Below are 26,305 nucleotides of genomic sequence, written 5' to 3'. Positions count from 1 at the left end.
ATCTATCTATCTATCTATCTATCTATCTATCTATCTATCCTTTCTGTCTGTGGACTCTCTGTCAGGTGAGTGCTCTGGTCTGGGTGGACGTGGTTGTGAGTTGCTGGCCGGCTTCGTTCGTGGAGGGTCTCTGTGAGTATCTGTATTTTTCTATCATATTTTTCTTTTCTTCTTTTCTCTTAGCTATATTACTGTTGTAAAGTTTGTTGTCAGTTAAGACATGGTCACGGCATGTTTTTGGCCATGGCTGTGTCCAAAGAGTCAGTGCCGGGTTTATTGCCGAAGTCTTATGAGAATCTCTCCCACTTCAATGGCGCTAAGATCTTTGCAGATCCGGTGGTCTCTTTTGAGACGTGTGTGGAGGCAGTTGGAGGAGTAGTTGGATATAAAAATGTTCGCTCGGCATCAAGAATGAATAAATCAGTGGTGATTTTTGTAAATGAGGAATCCCTGGTGAATTAGTTGGTAGAGGGAGGATTAGTTATAAGCGGAGCACTTGTCTCTGTTTTGCCTTTATCAATACCAGTTAAAAAAGTAATGGTTTTAAATGTTCCTCCGTTTTTAAAGAACAAAAGAATTTTTCTGGTAAATGAACTGAAGCGCTATGGCCAGATCGTTTCAGAATTAACAATGATCCCTCTTGAATGCAAACGGCATGAATTAAAACACGTTGTTTCATTTTATAGACAAGTATATATGATACTAAACAACATGAATGACGATATCAATGTAGCCCTCCGATTTAAAGTGGACGGCAGTGACTATGTTGTGTTTGTCACGTCTGAATCCATGAAATGTTTCACTTGTGGTAGAGCAGGACACAAGGCCTCACAGTGTAAAACTGGATCAGTGGCATTTGTGGGTTCTCCTACTCACCCTGAGGAGAATTTAGATGACGTGACCACTGAAGATAGTGAGCATGAACCTGAGAGTGGCGAAGAGGTTGAAAGTATGGATGAGTGTGACTCTGATATGAAGGAGGTGATGGCTGCAGCGGGTGTTGTTTGTGATCAGCCCCTTAGTACTTTGGTGACGGCGGCTCCTGAGAAGAGTCTGCTTCTGAGTATTACAGATATGTCGGACAAGGCCGGCGGTTCAGCTGATCGCCTATCAGTCAGTCCTGAGCTCTGTGAGCCGGCAGAGAGCACAACGACTGAAGTTCATGTATCACCTGATATCAACAGCACTGGGATGGTGGCAGCGGCAGTTTGCTCGGGAGAAGCTGCGTCACTGGTGCCAGCTGTAAATGAGCCTCAGATCACTGATAAGATTGTAGAAGTGAACGTGTCCAATCACAGTCTCCTGCCGGAGAGCTCATTGAAGGGGGCTGCTGAGAGGCAGAGATGTGAGAGAGCCGAGACTGACGGCGGAGTGGCCGCTGTGGTGAGCGGCAGTGCAACGGTGTGTGAAGGAGTGAGTGCGAGCAATGAGCCCGTTAAAGTTTCCACATGAAAAAGGAAGGAACAATCAACGGATAGAGGACAGGTAAAGAAAAGCCTTGTGTCAAATCAGTCATCTGTGGAACATAGTGAGTGTGTGACAAACCAAAGTGACATCGCCAACGTGTTAGGGGACAATGTGGAGGGTGAGAGTGACATTGACACCTGTCAGTATCTGCTAAGAGGCAGTTATAGCACTGCCAGTATTCAGACTTTTTTGGAGTTTATTGCTAGCAAGAAAGGAGTGAAGGTTGAAGATCAATTTCCAGACCTGCAGTTATTTCTCGTGTCTGCACAAAGAGTTATGTGTGAAGCAGTTCAGTTAGGCATGGAGCAAAAAGAAGCAACCCATTTAAAGTATGTTATCAGTAAAGTGCGCAAGTCACTCAACCCAAAATAATGGATTGTCTCTTTAGTTGTCTCCTTTGTCTGGTGTGGTGTCTGTTACGGTGGACTCCCATTGGCAGTCACTTCACATTGGGAGTCTGAGTGTTAATGGCTGTAGAGGAAGGACAAAGAGGGCTGTGGTTTTTAAATTTGCATGTCAGCCTGCTCCAGGAGACCCATTCTGACCTTCAGAATCAACCAGACTGGCTACGAGAATGTGGGGGTCAGGTTTTTCTTAGCCATGGTTCTAGTCTTAGTGCTGGGGTGGCCATACTGTTTTCCAAATCTGTGCATTTCCTGGTCACTGCCATCAGTGAGGTGGTTGCTGGACGATTGCTAGTGGTTCAGGTCAAAGACGGGGATCAGGATGTGGTGTTCATTAATGTTTATGTCCCTACCAACAGGAGAGAAAGGATTTGTTTTTCGATTCATTCCAAAAGGTGGTTGATTCTTTTGTTAATGGCGAGTTGGTGCTGGTGGCTGGTGATTTTAATTGCACAGTTAATTACATGTTGGATCACAATGGCATTGAACCTCATCCTGCCTCTGCTCAAGTCCTAGCAGCTCTTTTAAAACGGGCCGATCTCGTGGTTGTCTGGCGTCCTAAATTCCCATCAGACAGACAGTACACCTGGGTGAAGGGATGGGATGGAAATATTTCTATGGCTCGATTAGATCGCTTTTACTGTCCCAGTCACAATCTGAACACTGTCACTTCTGCCCCTATCAATGCTGTTGGCTTTTCTGACCATTCTTTGGTGGGGTTGAAAGTTGTCATCCCTAAAAAGAAACCTTTTTTCAAAACTTTCTGGTATTTCAACATTTCACTACTAGAAGATGCCCATTTTGTCAAATGTTTTGAATTTTTTTGGAAGCAGTGGACAATTACCATATCTAGATTTGATTTACTCAAGCAGTGGTGGGACATTTTGAAAGTTCAGATAAAGGCCTCTTGTCAACAATACACACAGGAAGTCACTCGAAAGTGCCTGCTGAACATGGCAGCCTTAGAAGAAGACATTTTGAAACTGCAGGATTTTTACAAAAGGGATTTGATGAGGAGATGTTTTCTGCTCTAACATCTAAAAAGCGTTCCCTTGCTGATCTTTTGGATTTATGTGCACAAGGGGCCCTGGTGAGGTCACGTTTTCAAAATATTAATCAAAATTTTTCTTTGGGTTGGAGAGGAAAGAAGCCCAAAGCAAACTAATTCACATGCTGAACGACGCAGAGGGGAGAGAACTGAGCACCACTGAAGACATCAGAGACGTTGCTGTTTTTTTTATACAAATTTATTTAAGGACAATTCTATTGATCATTCGGCAATGACTGATTTTCAAAATGGACTTCCTAGGATCCCAAATGATTTTAAGCTAAAACTGGACTCTGAAATAACTTTTCAGGAAATGTCGGATTCACTCTCCCATCTAAACACAGGAAAGTCTCCAGGGATTGATGGCCTTCCTGTTGAGTTCTACAGACAGTTCTGGTCTTTACTGGGGGCTGACGTGCATGCAGTGTTCATGGAAAGCTTAAGAGATGGGGAGTTACTTCTGAGCTGCAGAAGAGCGGTGATTACTTTGCTTCCGAAAAAGGGAGATCTATGCCAAATAAATAACTGGCGTCCCGTGAGTCTGCTCTGTACAGACTATGAGACTCTCTCCAGGACTTTGGCAAACCATCTGAGGACTGTAATGAGTTTGGTGGTTAATTCTTGTCAAGCTTACTGTGTACCTGACTGCTTAATTTTTGATAACATTTTCTTCATGTGTGATGTGATTGCAGCATCCAAAATGTATGGCGTCGATCTGGGAATTTTATCTATTGATCAGGAGAAGGCTTTTGATAGAGTTGATCACAGATATTTGTTTAACACCTTGAGATGCTTTGGGTTTGGGGAAAATTTTATCAAAATGATCAGACTCTTGTATACCAAGGTTTTTGGTATTTTAAAGATTAAAGGCACATTGAGTGCCCCTTTCCTGGTCAAGAGGGGGATTCGACAGGGGTGCGCCTTATCAGGGATGTTGTACTCTTTGTCGAATGAGCCATTCCTTTTTCAGATCATTCAGAGACTGCAAGGTGTAGATTTCCTTTCTCACCCAATTGTCACTGCCAAATGTTTGGCCTATGCAGACGACGTGTCCATATTTGTCAAATCTGACCATGATGCTGATGTGGTAGTTTCGTGCCAAAAACGTTTGAAAGCATCTCCTCAGCTAAAGTCAGCTGGGCTAAAAGTAATGCTCTCCTACTCGGTTCTTGGGTCGAATGTCCACCGCCAAAGCTTCCTGCAAATTTGATCTGGAACAGGAAGTGTTTCCATTACCTTGGGGTGATGTTGGGAGATGAAGTACTGGATGAGAGTAATTGGGATGGCATTTTGGATCAAGTCAGTGCTCGGCTGAACAAATATCAATCAATCAATCAATCAACATTTATTTATATAGCACATATTCATACAAAAAAATGTAGCTCAAAGTGCTTTACAAAATGAATAGAAAAATAGAAGACACAATAAAAAACATACATAAGTCAACATTAATTAACATAGAATAAGTAAGGTCCGATGGCCAGGGTGGACAGAAAAAAAAAAACTCCAAAAGCTGGAGAAAAAAAATAAAATCTGTAGGGGTTCCAGACCACGAGACCGCCCAGTCCCCTCTGGGCAATCTACCTAACATAATTACCTAACATAAGTCAAACAGTCCTCTTTGTATTTAGGGTTTTCATGGAAGGACCTGATGATTATGGTCACGTAGACTTCTGGCTTTCAGTCCATCAATGTTGGTGCATCATGATGATTTGAGTAGGTGGTGGTGGCGCAGGATGGATTGTGGCCAAACTGTCTTTTAGAGGGAGAGTAATTGTGGTGAGCAACTTAGTTGCATGCAATACTTTGGCATAAACTCATGTGTGGAGATCCCCATCCAGAGATGTTACATAAGATCCAAATGCTGTTGGTTGATTTTTTTGGTATGGTCTGCATTGGCTGCGACAGAGTGTGCTGTTTCTACCAGTGGAACAAGGAGGTCAGGGACTCATTGATGTACCTTCAAAGGTCGCAGGCTTTCGACGTCTGGTATTTCAAAAGCTTTTGTTTGGTTCTCACCATCTGATTTGGAGGGTTTTGGCACTTCATTTCTTTTTTCGAGTAGGGGATTATGGATTTGACAAGCAACTTTTGGTAATGGAAATTAATGACATGGACCTTTCAGTTTTACCCAAATTTTATAGGGCTTCTTTATTGACCTGGCATCGTGTTTTTAAAAGACATTTCAGTACATCGGGTTGGTTGCACGATGAGCCTTTGATTTTTAACTCATTGTTTTCGTGCTCTCAACTGAGGAGTAAAAGTTTTACTGATTTATTGATTAGAAATGGGATTTTAAAAATCAGCCACATATATGATAAGGAGCAACAGGCATTTGTGGAGCCTTCAGTTTTGGCTTCAATTTTAGGTGTGAAGTCAGTCAGATGATCGAGGGCTTTCTGTCTTCTGTGGCCAAAGAACATCACAAACTTGAGGACTCCATCAGCACCACCAGCACAGATCTACAGGTCTCTCCGGCTGTCGATGTCAACTCCATCCCCAAAAACTCGATTATCACATTTGACAAAGGAAATGTGGTGTCATTTATGTGTTTATCAAAAAAAGAACGTTATCAATATTCTATGAAAGTGATTCATTTTCTTTCCCTGAAGACAATCGTCGATTCACAATAGAGAGGACATTTTAGGGGTAGTATGTGGGAGGGTGCCGGCCTGGAGGGAGCTGAACAAGCCTCCGAGTGACAAAATGACAGCCGACCTGCAATGGAGGATTGGGTATGGCATCATAGCCAAACTCCTTCTTAAAAAGAATCAAACTTACAGAGGATGACAGATGTGAGTTTTGTGGGAAAAGGGAAACCGTTTTTCATCTGTTCACATCATGCATAAGATTAGGAGTGTTTTTCAAGTTTTTAACTGATTTGTCTAGAAAACTAAGATCAGATTTTAATATTATGATGTTTATTTATGGAGCCGTATATGATAAGAACAACAGGCACAAGACACAGTTAGTGAACTTTTTGCTGGGTAAAGCAAAATTAGCAATTTTAAAAAGTAGGAAAAATAAACAATGTGGGAAAAGAACTGTGGACATCCACTTACTGATTAGGCTGAATATTCACTTGGGTATTAAACTGGAATTTACTTACTAAAAACTAATGCACAAAATTCACATTTTACAGGATATGTGGTGTTCGAAAGGGGTACTGTGTGCTGTTGAGGAGGGTGAACTGACAATCAATTTATAACTCGTTGGAAAATTGTAAAAATTGAAGTTATTTGTAGCAAGTGATACTTTGTGAACAACACTGGGAATTGATGCTGACTGGGCCTTAGTTTTATTTATCCATCCATCCATTATCCAACCCACTATATCCTAACTACAGGATCACGGGGGTCTGCTGGAGCCAATCCCAGCCAACACAGGACGTAAGGCAGGAAACAAACCTCGGGCAGGGCGCCAGTCCACTGCAGGGCACACACACTCACACACTAGGGACAATTTAGGATCGCCAATGCACCTGACCTGCATGTCTTTGGACTGTGGGAAGAAACCCACGCAGACACGGGGAGAACAGGCTCGCTGGTCCCGGTGCTGCCTTTATCAACTTCTGATAAAAGAGTTATAATTTCAAATGTTCCATCTTTTTTGAAAAATGAAATTTTATTAAATGAGCTTCGTAGATATAGTGAAGTCCTATCAGACTTAGTAATGATACCGCTTGGCTGCCGTTCTCTGGATTTAAAGCATGTCGTGTCTTTCAGGAGACAGGTGTACATGTTACTAAATACCTCGCGTGAGGAGCTTGATGTGGCCTTGAAATTTAAAGTAGAGGGTTATGAATATATTGTATTTATCTCTACAGAATTAATGAAATGCTTAAAGTGTGGTCACACAGGGCACAAAGCGAGTCAGTGTAAGCGGGGTGAGATGACAGACAACTTGGATATGCTGGGACCATCTGGTGAGCACAGAGAGCCTCATAAAAGAACATCGGACAATGAAGAGAATGAGTCGGTGATTAGTGACTCAGAAATGGAAGATCAGAGTTACGATTCTGATGAAGCAGCTGAAGATCAGGGTGTAATAACAGTGGTACAAAGTATCACAGCAGGCCCGAGACATGCAGCAGAGGGCTGAAATGGTTACGGGCACAGCGGAAAATCCCAGGCAGATGTGTGAAATTAATGAGAATAAGAAGGCTGAAGTCGGCCATGAAGAGGAGGAGGAGGTATCTAAAGTGGCACCAGGGGTCGAATGTTTTCAAGATGACTCTGCTGTGCATCTCCACAAGACTCCCACCATGAGTGTTGCCGCTCCAGACACAAGCCCAGGCGCTGCGCCTTCTCAAGAGGAGGTGGAGGAGAGCCCACTGGATGTGCAGTCATTGACTGCTGAAAGAACACACGAGATGGGGGCCGATGGAGAAATGCTCATTGAGGAAGGAAACAGTGAACACGGTTATGTTAAGCTGGTAACCAGAAACAGAAAAGAACCAGTGGTGGACGCACCCAGAAGAGCACGAAAACTGAAAGTGTAGAGGCCGCCGCTAGTGGTCTGCAGCAGACAGACGGCACTGACAGCACAGTGAGAGAGGAAGGAGATGAGGACGGCAATGAATCTGACCTGTCAATCAGGATGGATCTGTCTTCTCACTTGAGCTTACGTGAGGCCTACTGCACAGAAAGCATTTTGCATTTTCTAGAGTTTTTAGAAGGGAAGTGCGGGGTCAGCTTTGTCGAATACTTTCCTGATCTTCATCTGTTTCTGAGCTCGGCGAAGCAAGTGCGGCGGCGGGCTGCTAAACTACGCATGACCTCCAAAGAGAGAGTCCGCTTAAAGAACATTATCAGTAAAGTGGAACAATCCTTAGAAGCGCAATCATGATGCAGTTTTAATGTAATTCCCTGTTTCTTTAGTTAATTTAGTGTTGTTGACCGCCACCTTATTTTCCTGTACAATGCCTGTCTATTACCTGTGCTCTTTAAATATGGACAGCTGCAGAGAGTTAGTGAAAAGAACGGCGCTATTTGAGCACTTAGCACAAAAACGATTAACGTGGCCTTCCGTCAAGAAACACACACCGACCAGGCTAATCAGTTTGACTGGCACAGAGAGTGGCCAGGGGTGGCACATCTAAGTCATGGCTCCAATCTCATTGCGGGTGTTGCTGTCCTGTTTTCTAAGAGTTTTGTACCAGACAGTGCGGTTTGTACGGAGTTAATTCAGGGGAGGCTGCTGAAGGTAGAAGCGCAGCTGGGGGAGAAGAAATGGGTGTTTATTAACGTGTACCCCCAAATGTAGGGGCTGAGAGAACTCACTGCTTCTCAGTTTTAAATGATGTCCTGGGGACATGTGACGATGATGAGCTGGTGTTTGTGGGGGGCGACTTTAACTGCACAGAGAATGCGCAGCTGGACAGGAATGGGCTAGAACCGCACCCGGGTCCGTCCAAGCACTGGGGTCTGTGGTCACCAACAATAATCTCATTGATATTTGGAGAGAATTTCATCCGAAGGGTCCGGCAGTATATGTGGGTGAAGGGCTCAGCTGGGCTGCTTTCTATGGCTAGACTTGACCGATTCTACATCCACAAACATCTTCCAACTGGCTTATTTGATCCTGTCTTGTTTCCCTTCAAATCTCTTTTCTCTCTGCTCATTCTGTTAAGTCCTACTGGCACTTTAATAATAATCTACTGAAAGACCCCCACTTCATCAACTGTTTCAAATACTTCTGGACACAATGGAGATGCAAAAAGAAAAACTTCTCTTCACTGAGGCAATGGTGGGATTGCTCAAAAACTGAGATACGCGTATTGTGCCAACAATACACCGAGCAGACCACCTGGGATGTGAATGCGGCCATTTTAGAGCTACAGAAGGAAATCGAAGAACTTCATTCAGTTTTATGTACAAACTTTGATGGCAGTACTTTTGAGTCCCTTAAAACTAAAAAACAATTATTGATGGACCTTATAGACAAGAGAGTCAACGGCGCACTCGTCCGCTCGAGAATGCAGTCGCTCACCCAGATGGACGCTCCCATACAATTTTTTTTTAAACTGGAAGAAACAATTGGCCAAAGTAAGACCATCAACTGTTTAAAAAATGACAAAGGTCAGGACCTGCTAGAGCCTGAAGCCCTTCTATCCTGGGCACACCAGTTTTACCAACGTCTGTTTTCTGCGGACATTGAAGAGGTACCTTTATAGTCGACAATTTTTCTCAAGGACTTACCTCAGGTTCCAGATGGAGAGAAAGACATCTTGGAAACTACGATCTCTCTGGATGAGTTGACCACAGCTTTGAATGGGCTGAACATTGGGAAGTCCCCAGGAATCGACGGGTTGCCTGATAAATTTTTTAAAGCCATTTTGGTGTCACCTTGGCGCTGATCTGGCAGAGGTTTTCTGTGAAAGTCTGCGAGTGGGTGAACTGCCCCTTTCCTGTCACAGGGCGATAATCACAGTAATCCCAAAGAAAGGAGAAATCACGGAGCTAAAGAACTGGCGCCCAGTAAGCCTGCTGTGTGCTGATTACAAAATCTTCTCCAAGGCCCTGGCTAACCGGTTAGGAAGAGTCATGGCGAGTATCGTGAACCCGGAGCAGACATACTGTGTCCCCAACAGGTGTATTCTTGACAACATCTTCTTAGTTCGGGATGTGATTGATGCTGCCAGGCTCTTTGGGTTTGACGCAGATCTTTTATCACTGGATCAGGAGAAGGCATTTGACAGTGTGGACTATAATTATCTTTTAGTGGTGCTGAAGGCCTTTGGCTTTGGACCTTCGTTCATTAAACACATTGGACTTTTATATCAAAACATGTTTAGTGTCGTGAAACTAAATGGGACACTAACAGCCCCCTTCAAGGTTACCAGAGGGATACATCAGGGCTGCTCTCTGTCTGGTATGCTCTTCTCGCTCTCCATCGAGCCGCTACTACAACAACTTCGCATCTGACTTCAAGGTCTGAACATCTCTCAGTGCCCGGACTTACAACTTAAGGTGGTCGCGTATGCGGATGATTTGACCGTGTTTATCTGTCATCCTGGAGACATAACGGCGCTGAAATATTGTCTGGATGAATCTGAGAAACTCTCATCTGCAAAAATTAACTGGGATAAAAGTAATGCATTTTTAATTGGCAACTGGAGGGATGGGACCTACCAGGCCTGCCTGGTTATCTTAAGTGGAACAGGAGAGTCTTCAGATACCTGGGAGTGTTTTTAGGACAGGGAGGCATAGCTGAAGAAATCTGGGCAGACTGGGTGGAAAAAGTTCAAGCCAGACTGAAGAAATGGAAATACCTTCAAAAGGAGATCTCCTGTCGAGGCAGGGTCCTCATTATTAATAACTTAATAGCCTCCATGTTCTGGCATAAGTTACAATGTGTTGACCCCCCCAATATCTGTCCTCAGATCCATCCAGGGCATTATTTTAGATTTCTTTTGGGATGGCCTACATTGGGTAAAGCGCAGTGTCCTGTATCTGCCTGTAGAGGAGGGCGGTCAGGGACTCATTGACTTGTTGAGCAAGATGGAGGCTTTTAGGTTGCAGGCGTTACATCGGCTTTTATACGACCCTGAGCACCTGCCTTGGAGACAGCTGGCCTTTGTCTTATTTCGTGGGGTAAGAGGCTTGAATTTTGCTGAACATTATTTTTTCTTACACTCTGCCAACGTTGTTGGGTCTGACCTGCCGGAATTTTATCAATCTGTACTTCAGGTCTGGCACAGAAACCTCAGGAGGACCAGGCTAAATCTGGAAAATATTTTTTGGTTCATGGAAGAATCTTTAGTCTGGAATCCTCTTTTAGAATGTCCGTTATTGCTTTATGAATCATTCATATCAATTCTTTTAAACAAAAGAAATTTGAAAATAAGTAACCTGATTGATACAAACATGAGGTGCGGGCACACCCCTGCCCACCTAGCAACAGTCCTGGGCATCATATCAATATGCCTGGTTGACCTTTTTATCAGTCAGGTAAAAACAGCACCGCGGAGGTCAGGCGCGAGTTCTCTGTGTGCCGTGTATGTCACAGGTGTGGGGACACCAGAGGCAGAGATGACATCACCCGCCATTATTGTAAGACCACATGTCACTGACAGGCCTGGACACCTTCTCAAGTTTGATACTCTAGTTGAGAAAGACTTTGAACTGTTTAACAAAAAAGAACTGTATAAACTGTGTGTCAAAGTGACATTTTATAATCAAACTGAAAGGTTTGCCAGATACAAGCCGGAGGAAAGAACTGCAGGTCTCAGAGAACATCACACCATCATGGAGGGCTTTCTATAAACTCCCATTGCAGAAAAGACTTGGGGATCTGCAGTGGAGGATAACACACTCGGCCTTAGCCACAAACTCATTTCTGAATACAATTACAGCTTCAGAGACTGACCAGTGCCCATTCTGTGACACGAGGGAGACCATCTTTCACCTCTTCATTCACTGTGAACGGCTGAGGCTGTTGCTCATGTTCTTAGCAGGTCTTCTTAATGATAGATGTATTTTGTCTTTGGTATTTAATCAAAAAAATCGGAATAAATCTGTTATTGGGAATCTCCTCTTAGGACAGGCCAAATTGGCAAAAAACGAGGAGAAATAAAGAGAAAAGCCTCATTGGGACTGACGCTCTGCTGCTCTTCAAAGTTTTAATTAAAAGTCGACTGAAACTCGAATTCATGTACCATAAACTGACAAACAATTTAGAAATGTTCAGCAACATGTGGGGGACACGACAGGTACTGTGTGCTGTGTAGGGGGGCAAACTGGTGATCAACTGGGAATGAAAAGTATTGGTGGGCTTTCAACAATATGCTCAAATTAATGTGCGGAGTAGGAGGAGTGTAAAGGGGGAGTAGTGGTAGTTGTCTGATATTTACCTTTTTGTTTTATCCTGAATATTGGACTTGTTTGCCTTTTGACTGTGTATATTGTTAATATTTTTCTTTTTATGGTCATAATAAAGGTCATGTTAAAAATAAAAAAAGAAATATCTATCTATCTATCTATCTATCTATCTATCTATCTATCTATCTATCTATCTATCTATCTATCTATCTACAGTGATCCCTTGCTATATCGCGCTTCTACTTTCGTGGCTTCACTCTATCGTGGATTTTAAATGTAAGCATATCTAAATATATATCACAGATTTTTCACTGGTTCGCGGATTTCTGCGGACACTGTGTCTTTTAATTTATGATACAGGCTTCCTCAGTTTGTTTGCCCAGTTGATTTCATACAAGGGACGCTATTGGTAGATGGCTTAGAAGCTACCCAATCAGAGCATGTATTACGTATTAAATAAAACTCCTCAATGATATACGACGTGCTTCCCGCGCAGTGCTTGATTGTTTGCTTTTCTCCGTCTCTCTCACTCTCTCTGCGCCTGACAGAGGGGGTGTGAGCAGAGGGGCTGTTTGCACAGAGGCTGATTGCCTAGTGGATACGGACTCTACTCTAAAAAATGCTGAAAGATTACCTTCACATTGCTCCCTTCTTTGCGGCTGCTTTATCGCGGTGCGCATACTTAAAATGTTAATTAATGTTGACTTATGTTTATTTTTTATTGTGTCTTCTATTTTTCTATTCATTTTGTAAAGCACTTTGAGCTACATTTTTTTGTATGAAAATGTGCTATATAAATAAATGTTGATTGATTGATTGATTAAAAAACCAACAGCACGTATTAATTTTTGAATGTTTGCTTTTCTCTCTCTATGACATTCTCTGCTCCTGACACGCATTCCTTTGAAGAGGAAGATATGTTTGCATTCTTTTAATTGTGAGAAAGAACTATCATCTCTGTCTTGTAATGGAGCACAGTTTAAACTTTTGACTAAAGGGTTTTATTTCATGTCTAGAGGGCTCTAATAATGTTAACAGTGTGGGAGAGTTTATAAGGGCTTAAAATATATAAAAATAACCACACAAACATATAGTTTCTACTTCGCGGATTTTCACCTATCGCAGGGAGGTCTGGAACGCAACCCCCGCGATCGAGGAGGGATTACTGTATCTATCTATCTATCTATCTATCTATCTATCTATCTATCTATCTATCTATCTATCTATCTATCTATCTATCTATCTATCTATCTTGACAATCCAGTTAGACAATCCAGTCATTTCCTGTGACCTCAAGTGTCCATCACAATCCCCAGCACTTTCTATTAGTTTGTGATTTCAGTTGTCCTCCCTTGTGACCCTTAGTGACAAAGTGACATTTGCTCAGCCCCTCTCTGACGTCACTTTTCTGCTCCTGATGTCCACGTGCCCCTCTGTTGGTGTCCTGCTCATCAGACTTGTGATGTGACCCCATTGTCGTGTATTCTACCCTCACAGCTCAAGTCTCGCCTGTTTCTTAGACAAATCGTCACTTGACTGATGACAATGGTGTCACCCTTTATTACAACGCTGGCAACTTGAACAGGGGACATGTCCTCATTTGAATGTTCAAAGTGTCTGCAGACATTGGCCTTAACCAGCGTATCCTAATGTGACATTAAGAACACACAAATGACGGGGGTCCTAAACACGGGGACAGCTGCAGTGAATGCCAATACTCTTTAATGTCATTGTCATTGTCACAGAGTGACATTTTTAGGATTTATTTAGTAACGTGTGTTATGTTTTATTGTTTGCCCTGAAGAAGTCATTGAGAGAATTGCTTTGGCCCTCAGACTGTGAGGTTTATGTGGTCGGACCTCGAGAAGCAGGACCCCTCAAACAGACTGCCATGGGGGGCTTCACTTGTGTCTTCAGAACTAAAAGGATTTGCTTGTGATTTAGGACTGAGCTATGAAGAGATGATTGTTTGGTTTTCTTTTCATTCTTTCATATTCTGTCTGTTTATTATGGGATGTGTTGTTGTTCTTGTGATTTGTTTCCTGATCTTCACAGGTGAGTTAATCCTGGTGGTCCGGACTGCTGAATTCCTGATGATTCTCCTCCTTTTCTGAGCCCCTGACGTGTTCTTCTTGTGATCTTCTGATTCTTTTCTCTTTCAGTGGCTCAGCTGCTGTTCTTCTTGTCTTTTTATTCTTTAATTCTCCGTGTGGTTTGATGTCACTGAGATGTCACTTGTGTCATTTCTAACTCCTACCAGCAGGTGGCGATGCCAGCAGGTCACTCTGCCATTTTGCTCTGAATGGTCAGCTCAGGTCAGAGGAGAGCTGGGAGTGGACAGCAGTGGTCATCAGTAATGGGGGTCACTTCACAGTCCACTCAGACCACCTCTGTGCCCAGGGGACTGGACTTTGGGATGCTGAGTGTCCATTCAGAGCTCGTCCACTGGCTTTATTACAAATTAGGAGAGAAATAAGAAAACTGAGGTGACCAGCAGTGAGGCCTTTAGTGGACTGAGGTCAGGTGGTCAGTGGCACCGGTCAGCATGTGACGTGTGAGTGTCAGAAGTGTCACATGTCAGTCCTGGCCACCCTGTCCATTATGTCACTGATCACACAGTCATCCAGTCTTTGTCACAATAGACAGACAGAGTGTCCTCATCGTCTAAGTGGTCTGACATCAGGAGAGCCCACCATGACAGACACTCGAGTGTCACACTCTCCGATGTCCAGCAGTGACCGGCGTGTCCAACAGGAATCAGTGGATGGGATCCTGCAAATCAGTCAAAGCCCCTCCATGTGCTGAGTCCTCAGTTACAGACACAAATCCAAGGTGGTCCCTCCGCTGTCATCGGCTTTGACTAGTCTGTCTGGACCCTCGAGTGCAGGACACTGTCAGCCTCATGTCCTTCACATTCCTGTCCAGTGTCCACATGTCACTTTGAGTGACGTGTCACCAGTCAGTGTGGCAGGAAGGCAGAAGATGCTGTCAGGAATATAGCGCCTTACCTTATAAGGACAGTGGTGGTCTCAGGGTCAAAGTGCATTTCAGTGAAGACAACGCAGTCATTGAGCCCTTGTGCTGTCTGTGTGTCCTTCTGTCTGTCTGTCTGCCCTCACTCGTCTCTCTTCTTCTTCACAGGTTGTGGTCTTGTGGTCTCACCTCGGCCTGCTGCTCAGCTCTCTCCTCGGTCCTCTCGTCTCCAAACTCACGGCTGACATATCTGGACCTGACTGACAACAAGCTGGGAGATCCAGGGGCTCATCAGCTGAGTGAGGGGCTCAGGAGTGACAACTGTAAATTAAAGAAACTGGAGTGAGTAAAGAGGGGGATGGGTGGGGGTGTGAATGTGTTATTGATGGGCGGGCTGATCACATGACAGCACACGGAGTGACCAGAGTGACAGTGACAAGTGGAGCTGACTGAGGTGACAGACAGGAAAGACATCAAAGATTATGAGAGACAGACAGAGGAAGACGAGGAGGACCTGCTCTGTCAGATGAGACCACCTACTTGAGCAGCGGACCCTATCTCCACAATTCTCCTCAAATCCTATCTTCATGTCCTAATCCTGACTGTTCTGACAATAATAAATCCATCTTGTGACACCGGCTCTGTGCCATGTGAAATGTGAGGCTGAGAAGTCTGAAGGACTACGTGATGTCAACATGGAGACAGAAATCAATAAGGAGCCATTCTTGTGTCTTAAGGGGTCAACGCCTTGGGAAATTCAGGTTCTTTAGTGGCAGAGGAGGCCTACTTGGCGTGCCTAATAAAGTGGCCACTGGGTGCCCCTGCAGATCTTGAGCACTTTGCTCTTCTCCTGCACACCCACTTTACACTCTTTGGTCCAGCGGCCATGTTTTTGTGCACACGTCATCATCTGCACTCACACTCACTCGTCACTCTTTGTGTCTTCTGCTCGTCTCTCCTTGTCGTCCCTCTTGTGTCCCCTATAGCAGGTTTGTCCCCCGCATGTCCTTTTCTCTGACACCCCACCAGCTGCCCCTCTCACTCACACACTTGAACCTTTGCTCCTGTATGTGCAGATCTCATCTTCATGACACTCATTTCTATTTCTCTTATTTGGATCTTCCTCTTCTTCTTTCTTCTCCCAGTATGTCATTCCAAATTCCCAGTTCACATGTGCACCTGCCCAGTAAAGTCACTTTGATTATGGTCACTCCTGGTTTGGGTCACTAAGTGGCAGGGTCTCTCCCAGTAGCAGGAACTGAACACAAGCAGGATGGACAGGCCATCACAGAGGGTCCAAACTCAGGGGGTCTAACTGACCACCTCAGCGGCTCAAAGTCTTTAAACATGAAATAAGAAAAAGAAGAAAACTGTGAAGGAAAAACTACTGAGAGAAAAGGAGGAAACACATGTGGACCCCCAGGTCTCCTGCCCGTCCTAAACATGTCACTTGTCACTGAGGTCTGACCTCGGCAGGCTAAGCTGGTGCAGGAAGTGACATCAAGCCGAGTCTTCAAAGCAGGCGTTCTAAGCACATGGCAGACCACCGCAGACCTTCATGGTTGTTGTCCCCTTCACTCAGATGACTTTCTTCTCATGAGAACATTAAAGATGTCCCCTCACTGACTGTGACGTATGTTGTACTCGAGTCTCTGTGTCCTGTAGACACACTAAGACTGTGTGCTGTATGAGCCGATCAGTGACCAAACATCAGCAAATGTCACAAACTTCAGGAAACAATGACTGACCTGCAGCATTATGGGATAGGAGGAGTGGCCAACATTAAAGGAGATGGAGGAGTTATTATGGGATATCAGGGGACAGGAGGAGTGGAGAACAAAAAGAGAAGCAAATGTGCAGTCAGGAAAAATGGAGAAGAAGAAGTGAGAGGTGGAAATGAAGAAGAGAAACCCAAAGAGACGAGTGACACGGCCTCACCAGCAGAGGGCAGGACTTGGGGACCTGCAGGACACTTAGATGTCTTATAAAACGTCCTGGACTGTCAGATGAACATGTCTGATCATCTTGAGAGAACTTCCTCCATCACAGTCCTGATAATAATAAGAATATTAATAATAATAAGGACAAGACTGTCACCTGATGTCACCACTGAGCTGCTTGTCCTTGTCCCATCTCGTTCCTCATTCTTCACATCTCGTTGTGTCCATTGATGTCATCCAAACATGTGAAGTCAGCGTCACTGATGGGCTTTGGCTTACAGCTGTGATTTGAACTCACGTCCTCTGATTTGAACGTTTTCTCTGAATATTTACTGACTGACTTGTCACAGCACATTCATCCTCATCGTCGTTTTCTCGAATGTTATTCATATTTTCAGTTCAGTTCACTTAATTGTCACTCTTGTCTTTATGTCACTCAAAGTCCTGTGACCTCCTTGCTGTGTCTGTGTCCAGGTCGTCATTCAAGGTGACACAGTGAGTTAGCGGTGGGATTTGAACTGGCATCACCAAGATGTGTCAGGCCTGTCCCTGAGCCACTGGGCCACACTGAGGTGACACCTGAGCTTTGACAGAGCAGATGGTGGACTTGTGTTACTTTTCATGGAGGCTTGAGATTTCAAACCTTGTGAAGGTCCTTCCATCTTTAGCCCACCCACTTGCTGTCCATTGACATGTCCTGCCTGATTTGATGGCAAAGATGGCAGTCATGTGACCCCCAAATGTGTCAGAGTTGTGCATTTCTAATGTCCAAGAAGAAGCTCAAATACAAAGATGGAAGAATCAGAAGACCCTAAAGAGAACTGTGATGGTCTGAGAGGAGCTCAGGGTTGACAAAACAACAACATTTATTTATAGAGCACATTTTTATACAAACAATGCGGCTCAAAGTGCTTTACATGATGAAGAAAGAGAAAAAAGACCAAATAAATAAGAATTAAAATAAGGGAACACTAATTAACAGAGAATAAAAGTAAGGTCCGATGGCCAGGGAGGACAGAAAAAACAAAAAAACTCCAGACGGTTGGAGAAAAAAATAAAATCTGCAGGGTTTCCAGGCCACGAGACCACCCAGACCCCTCTAGGCATTCTACCTACCATAAATGATCAGACCTCATGGTATTCAGGGTTCTCATGGAAGAACTTGATGATGACGGTCACGCGGACTTCTGGCCTTTAATCCATCAATGTAGGGACATCACGGTCACCTGGAATTCAGCAGCTCAGCTCATCGTCATCGGCCAGTGAAGGTCAGGAAACAAATCAAAAGAGCAACAACATCCCATAATAAACAAACTGAATGTGACGAGAACATCAAATAAGCATCTGTTCATAGCCCAGTCCCACATCACACACACAAATCCTTCTAAAGGTTTAAGTGAAGCCCCCCATGGCAGCCTGTTTGAGGGGTCCTGCTTCTCAAGGTCTGACCACATAAACCTCACAGTCTGATGGCCAACGTGTTCTGTGATTCTCTCAATAATGTCTTCAGGTCAGACTAACAGATGTCAGTATTCTGGAGTACACACACACACACACACACACTCCACATAAATGTCACCTTATTTAATAAAGGACACCGCAGACCACCCGTCACCACCAACTCCTCAAAGCCACTAAGCCCTCGTGTGCTCCTCGTCACCTCAGCAGACCAGCAGCTGCTGTTGCTCCCAGTTTGACAGTCCAGTTCACTTCCTGTGGCCTCAAGTGTCCATCACAATCCCCAGCACTTTCTATAGTTTCTGATTTCAGTTGTCCCCCCTTGTGACCCTTAGTGACAAAGTGACATTTGCTCAGCCCCTCTCTGACGTCACTTTTCTGCTCCTGATGTCCACGTGCCCCTCTGTTGGTGTCCTGCACTTCGGACTTGTGACGTGACCCCATTGACGTGTATTCTACCCTCACAGCTTGAGTCTCGCCTGTTTCTTAGACAAATCGTCACTTGATTGATGACATTGGTGTCACTATTTATTACAATGCTGGCACCCTGAACAGGGGACATGTCCTCATTTGAATGTTCAAAGTGTTTGCAGACATTGCCCTTAACCAGCGTATCCTAATGTGATATTAAGAACACACAAATGACGAGGGGTCCTAAACACGGGGACATCTGCAGTGGACGCCAATACTCTTTAATCTGGAATACCTACAGATTTAATTTTTTTCTCCAGCCGTCTGGAGTTTTTTTGTTTTTTCTGTCCCCCCTGGCCATTGAACCTTACTCTTATTCGATGTTAATTAATGTTGATTTATTTTGTTTTATTATTGTGTCTTTTATTTTTCTATTCTTTATTATGTAAAGCACTTTGAGCTACTGTTTGTATGAAAATGTGCTATATAAATAAATGCTGTTGTTGTTGTTGTTGTTTAATGTCATTGTCATTGTCACAGAGTGACTTTTTAGGATTTATTTAGTAACGTGTGTTATGTCATTGAGAGAATCGCGTTGGCCCTCAGACTGTGAGGTTTATGTGGTCGGACCTCGAGAAGCAGGACCTCTCAAACATGTTGCCATGGGGGGCTTCACTTGTGTCTTCAGAACTTAAAGGATTTGCTTGTGATTTAGGACTGAGCTATGAAGAGACGATTGTTTGGTTTTCTTTTCATTCTCTCATATTCTGTCTGTTTATTATGGGATGTGTTGTTGTTCTTGTGATTTGTTACCTGATCTTCACAGCTGAGTTGATCCTCGTGGACCAGACTGATGAATTCCTGATGATTCTCATCTTTTCTGAGCCCCTGACGTGTTCTTCTTGTGATCTTCTGATTCTTTTCTCTTTCGGTGGCCCAGCTGCTGTTCTTCTTGTCTTTTTATTCTTTAATTCTCCGTGTGGTTTGATGTCACTGAGATGTCACTTGTGTCATTTCTAACTCCTACCAGCAGATGACGATGCTAGCAGGTCGCTCTGCCATTTTGCTCTGAATGGGCAGCTCAGGTCAGAGGAGAGCTGGGAGTGGACAGCAGTGGTCAGCAGTAATGGGGGTCACTTCACAGTCCACTCAGACCACCTCTGTGCCCAGGGGACTGGACTTTGGGATGCTGAGTGTCCATTCAGAGCTCGTCCACTGGCTTTATTACAAATTAGGAGAGAAATAAGAAAACTGAGGTGACCAGCAGTGAGGCCTTTAGTGGACTGAGGTCAGCTGGTCAGTGGCACCGATCAGCATGTGACGTGTGAGTGTCAGAAGTGTCACATGTCAGTCCTGCCCACCCTGTCCATTATGTCTCTGATCACACAGTCAGTCCAGTCTTTGTCACAATAGACAGACAGAGTGTCCTCATCGTCTAAGTGGTGTGACATCAGGAGAGCCCACCATGACAGACACTCGAGTGTCGCGCTCTCCGATGTCCAGCAGTGACCGGCGTGTCTAACAGGAATCTGTGGATGGGGTCCTGAAAATCAGTCAAAGCCCCTCCATGTGCTGAGTCCTCAGTTACAGACACAAATCCAAGGTGGTCCCTCCGCTGTCATCGACTTTGACAAGTCTGTCTGGACCCTCGAGTGCAGGACACTGTCAGCCTCATGTCCTTCACATTGTGTCCACATGTCACTTTGAGTGATGTGTCACCAGTCAGTGTGGCAGGAAGGCAGAAGACACTGTCAGGAATATAGAGCCTTACCTTATAAGGACAGCGGTGGTCTCAGGGTCAAAGTGCATTTCAGTGAAGACAACGCAGTCATTGAGCCCTTGTGCTGTGTGTCCTTCTGTCTGTCTGTCTATCCTCACTCGTCTCTCTTCTTCTCCATAGGTTGGTCTCTTGTGGTCTCACCTCGGCCTGCTGCTCAGCTCTCTCCTCGGTCCTCTCGTCTCCAAACTCACGGCTGACATATCTGAACCTGGACAAGAACAACCTGGGAGATTCAGGGGCTCGTCAGCTGAATGAGGGGCTCAGGAGTGACAACTGTAAATTGAAGACACTGGAGTGAGTAAAGAGTGGGAGTGGTGGGGGTGTGAATGTGTTATTGATGGGCGGGATGATCACATGACATCATATGGAGTGACCAGAGTGACAGTGACAAGTGGAGCTGACTGAGGTGACAGACAGGAAGGACAACAAAGATAAAGAGAGACAGACAGAGGAAGATAAGGAGGACCTGCTCTGTCAGATGAGACCACCTACTTGAGCAGCGGACCCTATCTCCACAATTCTCCTCAAATCCTATCTTCATGTCCTAATCCTAAATGTTCTGACAATAATAAATCCATCTTGTGACACCGGCTCTGTGCCATGTGAAATGTGAGGCTGAGAAGTCTGAGGACTACGTGATGTCAACATGGAGACAGAAATCCATAAGGAGCCATTCTTCTGTCTTAAGGGGTCAACGCCTTGGGAAATTCAGGATCTTTAGCGGCAGAGGAGGCCTACTTGGTGTGCCTAATAAAGTGGCCACTGGGTGCCCCTGCAGATCTTGAGCACTTTGCTCTTCTCCTGCACACCCACTTTACACTCTTTGGTCCAGCGGCCATGTTTTTGTGCACACGTCATCATCTGCACTCACACTCACTCGTCACTCTTTGTGTCTTTTGCTCGTCTCTCCTTGTCGTCCCTCTTGTGTCCCCCATAGCAGGTTTGTCCCCCGCATGTCCTTTTCTCTGACACTTCACCAGCTGCCCCTCACACTCACACACTTGAACCTGTGCTCCTGTCTGTTCAGATCTCATCTTCATGACACTCATTTCTATTTCTCTTATTTGGATCTTCTTCTTCTTCTTTCTTCTCCTAGTATGTCATTCCAAATTCCTAGTTCACATGTGCACCTGCCCAGTAAAATCTGATTCTGGTCACTCCTGGTTTGGGTCACTAAGTGGCAGGGCTTCTCTCAGTAGCAGGAACTGAACACAAGCAGGATGGACAAGCCATCACAGAGGTTCCACACGCAGGGGGTCTAATTGACCACCTCAGCGGCTCAAAGTCTTTAAACATCAAATAAGAAAAAGAAGAAAACTGTGAAGGAAAAACTACTGAGAGAAAAGGAGAAAACACATGTGGACTACCAGGTCTCCTCCCCGTCCTAAACATGTCACTTGTCACTGAGGTCTGACCTCAGCAAGCTAAGCTGGTGCAGGACGTGACGTCAGGCCGAGTCTTCAAAGCAGGCGTCCTGAGCACATAGCGGACCACCGCAGACCCTCACAGTTGTTGTCCCCTTCACTCAGATGAGTTTCTTCTCATGAGAACATTAAAGATGTCCCCTCACTGACTGTGAAGTATGTTGAACTCGAGTCTCTGTGGCCTGTAGACACACTAAGACTGTGTGCTGTATGAGCCAATCAGTGATCAGAGTTCAGCAAATGTTATAAACTTCAGGAAAAAATGACTGACATGCGGCATTATGGGATAGGAGGAGTGGCCAACATTAAAGGAGATGGAAATAGAGGAGTTATTATGGGATATCAGAGGACAGGAGGAGTGAAGAACAAAAAGAGAAGCAAATGTGCAGTCAGGAGAAAAAGAGAAGAAGAAGTGAGAGGTGGAAATGAAGAAGAGAAACCCAAAGAGACTAGTGACACGGCCTCACCAGCAGAGGGCAGGACTTGGGGACATGCAGGACACTCAGATGTCTTATAAAACGTCCTGGACTGTCAGATGAACATGTCTGATCATCTTGAGAGAACTTCCTCCATCACAGTCCTGATAATAATAAGAATATTAATAATAATAAGGACAAGACTGTCACCTGACGTCACCACTGATCTGCTTGTCCTTGTCCCATCTCATTCCTCGTTCTTCACATCTCGTTGTGTCCATTGATTTCATCCAAACATGTGAAGTCAGCGTCACTGATGGGCTTTGGCTTACAGCTGTGATTTGAACTCACGTCCTCTGATTTGATGTCATTTAACGTTTTCTCTGAATATTTACTGACTGACTTGTCACAGCACATTCATCCTCATCGTCGTTTTCTCGAATGTTATTCATATTTTTAGTTCAGTTCACTTTATTGTCACTCTTGTCTTTATGTCGCTCAAAGTCCTGTGACCTCCTTGCTTTGTCTGTGTTCAACTGGTCATTCAAGGTGACTCAGTGAGTCAGCGGTGGGATTTGAACTGGCGTCACTGTGGTGGTCAGGCCTGTCCCTGAGCCACTGGGCCACACTGAGGTGACACCTGAGCTTTGACAGAGCAGATGGTGGACTTGTGTTACTTTTGGTGGAGGTTTGAGATTTCAGAGCTTGTGAAGGTCCTTCCATCTTTAGCCCACCCACTTGCTGTCCATTGACATGTCCTGCCTGATTTGATGGCAAAGATGGCAGTCATGTGACCCCCAAATGTGTCAGGGCTGTGCATTTCTAATGTCCAAGAAGAAGCTCAAATACAAAGAGGGAAGAATCAGAAGACCCTAAAGAGAACTGTGATGGTCTGAGAGGAGCTCAGGGTTGACAAAACAACAACAACATTTATTTATAGAGCACATTTTTATACAAACAATGCGGCTCAAAGTGCTTTACATGATGAAGAAAGAGAAAAAAGACCAAATAAATAAGAATTAAAATAAGGGAACACTAATTAACAGAGAATAAAAGTAAGGTCCAATGGCCAGGGAGGACAGAAAAAACAAAAAAACTCCAGACGGCTGGAGAAAAAAATAAAATCTGCAGGGTTTCCAGGCCACGAGACCACCCAGACCCCTCTAGGCATTCTACCTACCATAAATGATCAGACCTCATGGTATTCAGGGTTCTCATGGAAGAACTTGATGATGACGGTCACGCGGACTTCTGGCCTTTAATCCATCAATGTAGGGACATCACGGTCACCTGGAATTCAGCAGCTCAGCTCATCGTCATCGGCCTGTGAAGATCAGGAAACAAATCAAAAGAGCAACAACATCCCATAATAAACAAACTGAATGTGACGAGAACATCAAATAAGCATCTGTTCATAGCCCAGTCCCACATCAAACACACAAATCCTTCTAAAGGCTCAAGTAAAGCCCCCCATAGCAGCCTGTTTGAGGGGTCCTGCTTCTCAAGGTCTGACCACATAAACCTCACAGTCTGATGGCCAACGTGTTCTGTGATTCTCTCAATAATGTCTTCAGGTCAGACTAACAGATGTCAGTATTCTGGAGTACACACACACACACACACTCCACATAAATGTCACCTTATTTAATAAAGGACACCGCAGACCACCCGTCACCACCATCTCCCCCAAAGCCACTAAGCCCTTGTGTGCTCCTCGTCACCTCAGCAGACCAGCAGCTGCTGTTGTTCCCAGTTTGACAGTCCAGTTCACTTCCTGTGGCCTCAAGTGTCCATCACAATCCCCAGCACTTTCTGTTAGTTTCTGATTTCAGTTGTGCCACCTTGTGACCCTTAGTGACAAAGTGACAATTGCTCAGCCACTCTCTGACGTCACTTTTCTGCTCCTGATGTCCACGTGCCCCTCTTTTGGTGTCCTGCACATCAGACTTGTGACGTGACCCCATTGTCGTGTATTCTACCCTCACAGCTCGAGTCTCGCCTGTTTCTTAGACAAATCGTCACTTGATTGATGACAGTGGTGTCACCCTTTATTATGACGCTGGCACCTTGAACAGGGGACATGTCCTCATTTGAATGTTCAAAGTTTCTGCAGACATTGGCCTTAACCAGCGTATCCTAATGTGACATCGAGAACACACAAATGACGGGGGGTCCTAAACACGGGGACGTCTGCAGTGGACGCCAATACTCTTTAATGTCACACACGTCATTGTCATTGTCACAGAGTGACTTTTTAGGATTTATTTAGTAACGTGTGTTATGTTTTATTGTTTGCCCTGAAGAAGTCATTGAGAGAATTGCGTTGACCCTCAGACTGTGAGGTTTATGTGGTCGGACCTCGAGAAGCAGGACCCCTCAAACAGGCTGTCATGGGGGGCTTCACTTGTGTCTTCAGAACTAAAAAGATTTGCTTGTGATTTAGGACTGAGCTATGAAGAGATGATTGTTTGGTTTTCTTTCATCTTCTCCCATATTCTGTCTGTTTATTATGGGATGTGTTGTTGGTCTTGTGATTTGTTTCCTGATCTTCACAGGTGAGTTAATGCTGGTGGTCCGGACTGCTGAATTCCTGATGATTCTCGTCCTTTTCTGAGCCCCTGACGTGTTCTTCTTGTGATCTTCTGATTCTTTTCTCTTTCAGTGGCCCAGCTGCTGTTCTTTTTGTATTTTTATTCTTTAACTAGCAACTTGGCGTGCGCTACGCTGCGCATTGGATGACCACAGTTGAAGGACTCAATCGTAAGGACCTCTCGTCAGGTGTCTCATTGGCATGCTTTTGCCTCTTTCTTTCGCGATCACGGCGTAATCTGTCTTCTCTCTCTGTAGGGGTTTCAGTTGCCTTTCGTTGTACGGTAGAGACGTGTTGTTTAGCTAATCTGTGTGATTGCTGAGTGTCTGTTTCTTGCGAGCGACTGTCACGCCTTTGCCTCTTTGCTTCGTGATCACGCTGTAATGTGTCCTCTTTCGCAACAGCAGGTTTAGTTGCGTTTCGTTTCGGCATTGTTCTGTAAGGTCTCCTCCGTATAAGTGCACATGGGTAGCTGAAGACAGAAAGGCATAGTGGGCATAGTGAAACACACGAATTGGTGACCCGGGGAACCATCCGACTCAGACGCGGGGCTCGAAATACTCAAGTGCACATGTTATTTATAATTTAAGTTTTTTTTTTTTGTTATGAACTTCCCCAAAAGAGTTGATCCCTGTAAATAGTTAATAGTATATGAACAATATAGTCTGTTGTAGTTCGGGCGTTAATTATCGTCACACCTCATAACCTGCATACACCACGTGTTTGGCTGTAACGCCAGAAGCGTGGTGGACGCTGTAAGGGTAGGTTGTGGTTTCTGTTTCTTTCGTGATTTTTTTATTTCATTTTATTGATTATTTAATAGGCAAAGGGGAGAAGACGTTAATGTGAAGCTCTGTCTATTTCTTTACTTTTGTTTTGAAAAGATTTTCGGGAACAGGAAAAATAAAAGCAAAGGGGAAAGAACGGAGGTGGGTAAGCAGGAATTCTAAGAGGGGACAGACTGGGGCTTTTCTACGGGGCGGCTATACAGCCAAAAGGAACGCGGACCCGGACACAGACACGGACACGGACACCGCGCTAGGCTTTTATTATATAGATTCTCCGTGTGGTTTGATGTCACTGAGATGTCAATTGTGTCATTTCTAACTCCTACCAGCTGGTGGCGATGCTAGCAGGTCACTCTGCCATTTTGCTCTGAATGGGCAGCTCAGGTCAGAGGAGAGCTGGGAGTGGACAGCAGTGGTCAGCAGTAATGGGGGTCACTTCACAGTCCACTCAGCCCACCTCTGTGCCCAGGGCACTGGACTTTGGGATGCTGAGTGTCCATTCAGAGCTCGTCCACTGGCTTTATTACAAATTAGGAGAGAAATAAGAGAACTGAGGTGACCAGCAGTGAGGCCTTTAGTGGACTGAGGTCAGCTGGTCAGTGGCACCGATCAGCATGTGACGTGTGAGTGTCAGAAGTGTCACATGTCAGTCCTGCCCACCCTGTCCATTATGTCACTGATCACACAGTCAGTCCAGTCTTTGTCACAATAGACAGACAGAGTGTCCTCATCGTCTAAGTGGTCTGACATCAGGAGAGCCCACCATGACAGACACTTGAGTGTT

The 26,305-nt window shown here is 44.7% G+C and overlaps 1 protein-coding gene across 1 annotated transcript in view; it reads left to right on the top strand.

Moving 5' to 3' along the window:
* Positions 1-26,305, top strand: part of LOC120521452 (NACHT, LRR and PYD domains-containing protein 3-like) — a 91,176-nt gene that overhangs the window by 53,117 nt on the left and 11,754 nt on the right. The window contains exons 5-6 of the mRNA XM_039743055.1: positions 14,883-15,056; positions 20,424-20,597. Of these exons, the coding sequence (XP_039598989.1) occupies positions 14,883-15,056; positions 20,424-20,597 (348 nt within the window). The remainder of the gene's footprint in view (positions 1-14,882; positions 15,057-20,423; positions 20,598-26,305) is intronic.

Source organism: Polypterus senegalus, chromosome 2, assembly GCF_016835505.1.
Source record: "Polypterus senegalus isolate Bchr_013 chromosome 2, ASM1683550v1, whole genome shotgun sequence".
NCBI classification, from domain to species: domain Eukaryota; kingdom Metazoa; phylum Chordata; class Cladistia; order Polypteriformes; family Polypteridae; genus Polypterus; species Polypterus senegalus.
The sequence above is the reverse complement of the archived record's forward strand: the minus strand, read 5'-3'. Positions and strand labels throughout refer to the sequence as shown.